The 8,754-nt window shown below is 34.0% G+C and overlaps 1 protein-coding gene across 1 annotated transcript; it reads right to left on the bottom strand.

Moving 5' to 3' along the window:
* Positions 1 to 5,658: 5,658 nt before the first annotated feature.
* LOC147385940 (bark storage protein A-like) lies at positions 5,659 to 7,873 on the bottom strand. The gene is made up of 6 exons (XM_086424263.1): positions 7,611 to 7,873; positions 7,448 to 7,515; positions 6,825 to 6,989; positions 6,523 to 6,738; positions 6,253 to 6,435; positions 5,659 to 5,950 (listed from the first exon to the last, which is right to left on the bottom strand). Exons 1-6 carry the CDS (start codon positions 7,855 to 7,857, stop codon positions 5,753 to 5,755), a joined length of 1,077 nt encoding a protein of 358 aa, XP_086280389.1. The 5' UTR covers positions 7,858 to 7,873; the 3' UTR covers positions 5,659 to 5,752.
* Between the last annotated feature and the right edge of the window lie 881 nt (positions 7,874 to 8,754).

Raw genomic sequence — 8,754 nt, 5'->3', positions numbered from 1 at the left:
ACAATTTGATCCGGAATTATCCGATTGACTCAACCCAAATCAAGCAATTCATTCGAGTCGGATCCGAATTAATTGATATCAAATTTATTCAAATATGATTTATGTAGTAGGATTCGTGTCAGATTCAGAGCCGGATCTAGATAATACAATTCTACTCTGAATATGGATATACTTACATCCGACCCAAATCCAATCTACTAAAAGAAGCCATGCTAGCACGTTTTCCACGACTTGTGAATTTATAAAGTTACAATTGTTACAGGATTCTTGAAATTAATCACAGATCAGAGGACCATCAATTAATGGTAGGTGTGGGGTCTGAGAAACCTATATCACATAAATTGAAAGAGATCTTGAGGGCAATAAAGTTTTGGTGGGGTTGGGGTGTGCAAAATCTATAGCACATCTTCAGTTGTGAGTTTCCAAATGGATAAGGTTAGGGTTATTGTATGGCTGACGTGTCATCTCAAGACTTAATTAGGTGTGATGTGATGGGTGGAGCTGGACTAGGGATCAATATGATTGTGGAAAATTGATTTTTAAGGAAATATAAATTTGATGAAAAATAGATATAGGAAAATGAATTCTTTCAGTTTTGAAAAATGTAAAGTCCATTTGTTATTTTGATGTGGAGTAATCAAGAGATAACAACATTAGTAGTTGAGAAAATCATTTTGATGGTGGTGGGGTGGAAAAACATTTTCCCTCATAAATGAAAAATCGTTTTGAGTAAAAAATTGAATCCTAAGAAATATATATGCACAATCATACACCTCACAATTTTTAAGTAAAATTATTTTTCTGATTTCATTTGCAATCATACAGACCTTTAGTATCCAAGTTGTGGTGTGAAAAGTGTGATTTTTGTTTGAATTCTTAGATTTTGATTCTCTTATTTATCTTTTTATTTTGGGTTAATAGAATCACACTAGACATTATCTCTATTGCATTGATTTCAGATTTTTCTTCTTTTGTAATAAAATATCATACAATGAGTGGTTGCAACTTTGTTTTTACAGTGTGATAAAAATAAAAGAAAACCACACGAAAAAAATAATGGAAAGAGAGAGATATTACCATTAATTGTTGTTTATTGTTGGTATTCATCCTTCACTTTTCAATCGATGAGTACAAAGATGAGGGATGTGGAGGAAAACAAAAGTTTATAGAGCCCCGTACAACCATTTTAATGGATTTTGTCGTAAGGAAATTGTTAAAAAAATGGAGGCCCTCAAAAATTAAACATGTTCTTCATTCGCACCGACGATCCAACCTGTACGAGTGGAGGTGCAAATTAATTGCATCATTTGTTGTTTTGGGGGTTGGAGGAGCAAGAAGATAAGGAGTTGGGTGATAATTAATTTCCGTCACATCAAAGTCTTGAGATTCATGTTGAGGATTGTCCCAAGTCAATATGGAATTTTTTTTTTTTTTTTTTTTTGCTTTTTTTTTGGGTACCAAAACTGTCTTAAAAGAAATTTTTTTATACCAAAAATATCCTCAGGTGTGCTCAAGGAATTTATTTAATGCATTTTAATGTGTATTTGGGACACGTGTTAAAAAAATTCAAAAAATATATACCCTCTCGTAATCAACCCGAATAAAAGTATCGAGGTTAAAATTTATCATATTTGTGTGTGGGTTGGCAGGTGAAATTCATGTAAGCATTGCTTTAAGATGTACCCTCATGCAACTAACTTGGATAAGAGCACATGTTAAGAATTATACCCAAAGAGGGAAGAGGATTGGGCCTAATGCTCAAGCCAAGGACTCAACCCCTAGAGATAATGACCTTAACCAAGTGTAGACATATTGGCTAGAGTAACACCATGTCAATATTGAAATTAAACGGGCCTAAGTTTTGATTCGAAAATACGTTTAGCTACCATGATACATTTTCTTTTGGGTTACCTTGTCAAAAATCTAATCAACCAATATACTATGTTTTTTTAGAAAGGGTGAATTATCATTTTGTGAGTCAAATGTGATGAAATTCTCATTTTGGCTAATTATTCATTTTAATTCTCAAAACATGAACATGCATGATTGCAAGTTTTTCAAGCGAGGAGGTTACAGGCTTAAAGTGACAATCTCAATGGTTTATATTGTGATTATTTCACTAAAATTAGCTAGCATGCAAGATAGTCACTTTGAACTTGTGAATTTGTCACTTTAAAATCTTTGAGATTATCACCATCCACGTTTTGGTAATTAAAATGAATAGTGAGTCGGAGTGTTGAATTCACTATCTATTGTTGAGCTTACCATTTAGTCAAATCAAATTGTATATTTGTTTTTGCTAGGTAAGTAAAAATTGTATACCTTTTAACAAAAAAGTATAGAAGAAAAAATGTTGAACAATTCGATCCGGAATTATCTGACCGACTCAACCCAAATCAAGCAATTCAGTAGAGTCAGATCTGGGTTAACTGATATCAAATTTATTCAAACAAGATTTATGTAGTAGGATCCGCGTTACATTCAAATTAAGATCTAGATAATACAATTCCACTTTGAATATGAATATACTTAGATCCGATCCAAATCCAATTAATTAAAAGAAGCCATGCTAGCACGTTTTCCACGACTTGTGAATTTATAAAGTAACAATTATTACAACATGTTTGAAATTAATCACATATCTGAGGACCTCAATTAATGGTACGGTGTAGGGTCTGAGAAACCTATATCACATATGAGGACAATAAAGTTTTGGTGGGGTTGGGGTGTGCAAAATCTATGGCACATCTTCAGTTGTGAATTTCTGAATGGATAAAGTTAGAATTATTGTATTGCTAGACGTGTCATCTCAATATTTAATAAGGTGTGATGTGGTGGGTGGAGCTGGATTAGGTATCAATATGATTGTGGAAAATTTGTTTTTAAGGAAATATAAATTTGATGAAAAATAGACATAGGAAAATGAATCCTTTCATTTGATTGTTCTTTGAAAAATGTAAAGTCCATTTTTTGTTTTGATGTGGAGCAATCATGTGATAATAACATTAGTAGTTGAGAAAATCATTTTAATAGGGGTGGGGTGGAAAAACATTTTCCCTCATAAATGGAAGATCGTTTTGAGTAAAAAAATTGAACCCTACGGAAACTATACGCACAATCGATGAGTACAAAGATGAGGGATGTGGAGGAAAAAAAAAGTTTGTGGAGCCCCGTACAACCATTTTAATGGATTTTGTCATAAAGAAATTGTTATAAAAATGGGGTGATAATTAATTTCCGTCGCATCAATGCCTTGAGATTTGTTGCTTGGTGGTTGGAGGAGCAAGAAGATAAGGAGGGGGGTGACAATTAATTTCCGTCACATCAAACCTTGAGATTCATGTCTGAGGATTGTCCCAAGAAAACATCGATTTTTTTTTTTTTTTTTAGGGTACCGAACCTGTCTTAAAAGAAATTTTTTTTACCAAAAATATTCTCAGGTGTTTGCTCTCAAGGTTATTTAATGAACTTTAATATATGTTAAAAAAAAAACCCAAAAAATATATACCCTCTTTGCAACCAACTCGAATAAAGGTAACGAGGTGAAAACTTATCATATTTGTGTGTGGGTTGACGGGTGAAATTCATGTAAGATGTACCCTCCTGCAACTAACTTGGACAAGAGCACATGCTAAGAATTGTTCCCAGAAGGAAGAGGATTGGAAAATTCATCATTCGTGGAGGGAGGTTAATTTGATCGTCGACCCTTTAGCAACAGTTGTAGTGATGGGGAGATCTTTTGCTTTATTTTACAATGTAAATGATCTGTTTTGATTGTGAGGAAATACAATGTAGAGGATTTTCTAGAATTACATCAAGTTAGGCTTGTCTCATCTTGATGTATATTTTGTGATTTAATGGATCTTTTCTTACTTAGCAAAAAAATAAAAAACAATGTTGAACTTAATAGTAATTAAACATGACTTAAAAGCTTTGAGTTCATTAATAATATAACCAATATCATTGAGTTTGATAATATTAATATTTTGAGTTTGACAATAATTATTGAGGAACTCGATGCTTTTAAGTCATGGTTAATTACTGTTGAATTTGACAATATTTTAATAAAAAATTCGTTGTACTCGATAATAAAAATTGGTGAGTTAGACAATAAAAATGTTGAAATAAGCAATAAAAAATGGAGAACTCGACACTAAGTGATGATGAGTTAGACAATAAAATATTAAACTAGATAATAAAAAATGGTGACTTCGACACTATAAATGTGATCCATAATTTTTTTTCGTTTTTATGTTTGTTTTTTTACTTTTGTGTTTTTTTGACTTTGATATTGGGTAAATTTGAATTTTCTCGGAATACCTAGAATGCAAGATTCTTTTATTTTTGCTTTGCTTTTCAATTTTTTTTTATAATTCGTAAAATAAATTAAGAAATATATCTAAATATTCAAACTTAAGAGTATCTCATTCTCCATTTGTCAAATACGATAAAAAAAAAATCATAAGAAATTATCGAAATTGTTGGTGGAAAACCTAATTATGTCTAGAAAATGTGAAAATGATAGCTTAGTGTTTCAAAACCATTATAACGAAAGATGAGCTTCAGCGATCATTAAGAAAGAATTTTTTTTTACTAAATGACTCATTATGATAACGTCCAAAAGTTTGGGACTATTTAGGAAGACACCCCTCCATTAGGTCCTTTATGTAATTTTCCCTTAATAAAAATCATTTTTTTTCTTTGTAAACCGTGTGCCACCATGAAAAGGTCGATGGTTTTATATATATACGCCTCAATCCATGTAGGCCCAACGATCCTCAGTAAGAGTTGAAATCTTACTTAAGCTGGCTAGTGGCTAGCCTGACATTTTCTTATATCCATGATCTTGAACTTGGCTGAAAAACAGTACCATAGCTTCTCCTTATTCTTCTTTCAAGCTATCCTTCGATATCAACTGTGGGAACCGTTGATGTGTCTTCGCCTAGTGAAATAGGTATAATATAACTTATAGAGTGGAGTAGCGGAAATTCAGAACCTCACAAGCAGCAACTCATTAAAAACATGGAGAATACTAGCCTCAACCCATCAACATGACCGTTGGGATGTTAGGGATTCCCGGGAGATGTATCCCTAGGAACTGATCTCTAAGAAGTCTGTTGTTTTCCTCAAATCCCAACAGTTATGTTGATGGAGAAAAATCCTCTGTAGCTACACCTCACTACACTATGAGTCCATGATGGAGGAGTCACACCCACGTTTTAAAATCATGTTTCGGGTAAATGTTTCAATTGGGAGAAAAATCGAGACAATCTTGGCCGAAACACTTCAAAATAACTAAAACATTACCAAAATACTCAATATTTCATCTTGGTCTTTGACGAAACTAGAATATCTCAAACAACATTTCGAAATGGCACGAAACTTTGAACCATGATCCAATCAACTCATTCTTTAATGCTCCCATCTTTTTTGTTAAATATGAGAGCGAAGATTCCATTGCAATCACCAATCTTACCAATGCAATTACTATCAGTAAGATTGTAACTTTATATCAGTAAGATTGTCACTTGAAAATTTTGCGATCTTGCACTTCATGTTTTGAGAATTAAAATGAAAAATGAGCCCAAATCGGAATCGAATTCCAAATTTTGTCATATTCAACTCACGAAATGGTTATTGAAGTAGCTAGAGAACAAGGATAAAAGGACTTATTTATTATAGATGATCATGTCCACTACATGGGGATTTTTACCACGACTAGTACTGCCCTTGAGAGATGGACTCTACTTGGTTACATAGAAACCGACGGTTTTACATCAAACTTGGAAAAGTGTTCAGGAAGGTTGTAGATAAACTCAACGACTGCTTTTACAACATTAATAGATGCTAAGGGCTTGTATTTAGAGTACATTTCATATTCTTCTTTTCCTCCAGCAAAGTTCGACAACCCTCGAAGGACAATCACCGGAACATCATTCGCCGAGCTTGTCTGCAAACCACCATTTGGCACCAACATACGTAGATCATCACAATAAAAGAGTGAGAGGAAGACCAAAAGGAATATTTTACATGTTATCCCATATAGGAATATCCCCTATCTACTAAATATTTTAAAAGCTTGTATGGCATGTATCTCGAAACTCATTGAGAGAAGGCATGGATTTTGAAAAAAAAAACAAAGATTCGTTCAATTGACCCAAAATTCTTGGGATAAGACTTCTATAATGATAATGATAATGATAATGATGATGATGATATAATCCATGTAATTTAGCTGTAAAAAATACTTGCCATTACTACGGAAGAACTCTCCATATCCAAAGATGATACCCCGAAATTTTCCAAGAGGAACTCTCTATATGCAGCATTGTCCACAAATATGTTAGAGGTCGAGCCCTTTAGGCCAACCGCGACCTGGGGTTGATATGGAGCGCAAAAGCTTTCGTTCACACATTTCTCAAGTGAAAATCTCGGCTGAAGGAATTAAATTTGAAATATGTTATAATTGAAGCTTCTGAAGACCAAAAACTAACAAAGAAGAAAGCAAGGGTAGATGCATACGTTTAGCAATGAAGAGTAAGCGACATAAAGATACTCCGAGCTTGTGTCAGCCCAAACCAAATTTTCAGGGACATCAGGCTCTCCCGTCTTGGAGTAGTATTCCTCGGCAGTATACCCAATGCGGCCCAACAGATTGTTCTCTTCTCCGTTTGGTACATTGTAATTTCCAACGTCCAAGTGAGCGAAATATTTGTTGCTTAAAGGTGCATTAGTATTCTGTCAAGTGTAAAACTTTGTGATCAATTACACTAATAGGAAGGAAGAAGAGAGATTAATGGAGATTAAAATTGCGATAAACAGACCAGCCAATCCCATAGGCCTGTGTTAACAAATTGGTTGGGTACAATGACGTCTCCGACTTTTACGGAGTAGAAGGAACTCTCGGCGATACCAGACAGGCCGAAATGGATAATCCCCGTCACCTTGAATATACTCAGCAATGTTTGTGTCACCTCTACAGCGTTCCTCTGATTTGTACAAAGAACCAAGGGTAATTAGCTTAATCCCTCATGTGGGTAATTAGAAACATTTGTCTATATATGTGATCTTTGTGTTATATACGAAGCACACTCCCATGCTAACACGCTTAAATACGTTGGTTGTTCCCAGCATCCAAATCAGTAAGAGGTTATAACAAGAATCCCACTCATCGACAACCTGTTAACGATTTGGGTCTGAATGGGTTCGATGAAAAACCACCGACTGGATTATTCTCCCCAAGTAGGCTGAGAAGAATAATGCTAACTGATTCAAAAAGATACTCACTAATGTTGATCACTTTTTTCGTAAATATCTCAACTTTTTTTTTTTTTTTTTATTATAAAAAAAATGATTTTCTGACCAATTAATGATGCACGATACGTACAAGAGTAGAAGCGAAATGTAGAAAGTGATGGATGAGTAAGGAATAAATTTGTTTACTTACCATTCCAACTCCAGACCTCACATAGACGACTCTCTTCCCTCTGACCTGCCCAATCATGTATTTCCTCCCTATTACAATAAACTTTGTCACTCTCTTCGTAAACAAACCAACCAACTAAATAACTAACTAAAGCTGGAAATCTTGGAAAAGCCAGAGAACACACCTGATATTGCGAATGGCATTTCGGTAGGTATAAATTCTCGAGTAGCGAAGAATTGTTCTTCTACAGGTGAGTTTACAGCGATGAGACCTAAGAACGATCCATGATCGTCATTCAACTTCTCGATCCTCTTCTTCAAATACTTCCTCTGCATGTTTAAGGGCGTAGCAGACACATAATTACCAATCACCAATGAGATCACCACCACCAACATAACATATGAAGAGAGTATTACTTGCTTTGTAGCCATGGCTCAGCGTAGTTTGAGTCTGATGGGTTTGCTCAATTCATTTGGATCTCCTATTTATTCCACATTAACACAGATCCCTAGGATAGTCCGATGGTGTGGAGGGCCTGCATGGGAGACCAGCACATTTTCCATGTGTTCTGAATGAGTCGTGATCATAAAGGAGTCCGGCTGTCCTAAGTAATTATCATTTGTTTTTCTGAATAAATAAATAAATAAGAGATTTACTTGGCAGACCCGACTGTTGCATTTTTATTACAAAAATCTCCTTAGAGTTCAGACAACTCCATGGGATCCTTACTTTATAAAGTTTGTTACCCAACAAACTTTCAAGTGGGAATCACGTCAGACAATCTAAATAGATGAAGATAATTTAAACCTCGAAGTGGATCTAATCACATCAATTTGTGACATCTAAAAACATGATCTGATACCACAAGATTATAAAGGATGAAATTTTAAAAACTTTGAAAGAAAAAATAAATTGAAAATAAAAGATAATTTTCACCTTTGAATTTTAATTTTAAATTTAGGAGCTTCGTAGTCATCCATTTTCCACACTTAGGTTAAAGTTCAAAAAGGAACTTTTTTTTTATAATTGATTTCTTTGATCTGATTTTTTTCAAGAAATCTATAAATCTGTACGCTAGATTTCCAATTGGATAATCCATGTCAGCCCAAAAATTCTTAGTAAGATTTGAAATCTTTCCATTAAGTCATATTCTAGTTTTATTCGTAAATAACCAACTTGGCAAAATAAGAGTGTTTTTTAATAAAATTACAACAAATAGCCCGGTAAATCTTTCTAAAAACAAATTACAACTGTACGATTGTCTCACGTCATTGTCTTTAAAAAATAAATGAGTTAGGCTAGCCTAGGTAACTAAGCTTGATATCAAA

The sequence above is a fragment of the Akebia trifoliata genome, chromosome 14 (assembly GCF_017979445.1).
Source record: "Akebia trifoliata isolate Shusen 1 chromosome 14, ASM1797944v1, whole genome shotgun sequence".
NCBI lineage: Eukaryota > Viridiplantae > Streptophyta > Magnoliopsida > Ranunculales > Lardizabalaceae > Akebia > Akebia trifoliata.
This window is presented reverse-complemented; position numbering and strand designations above follow the sequence as displayed.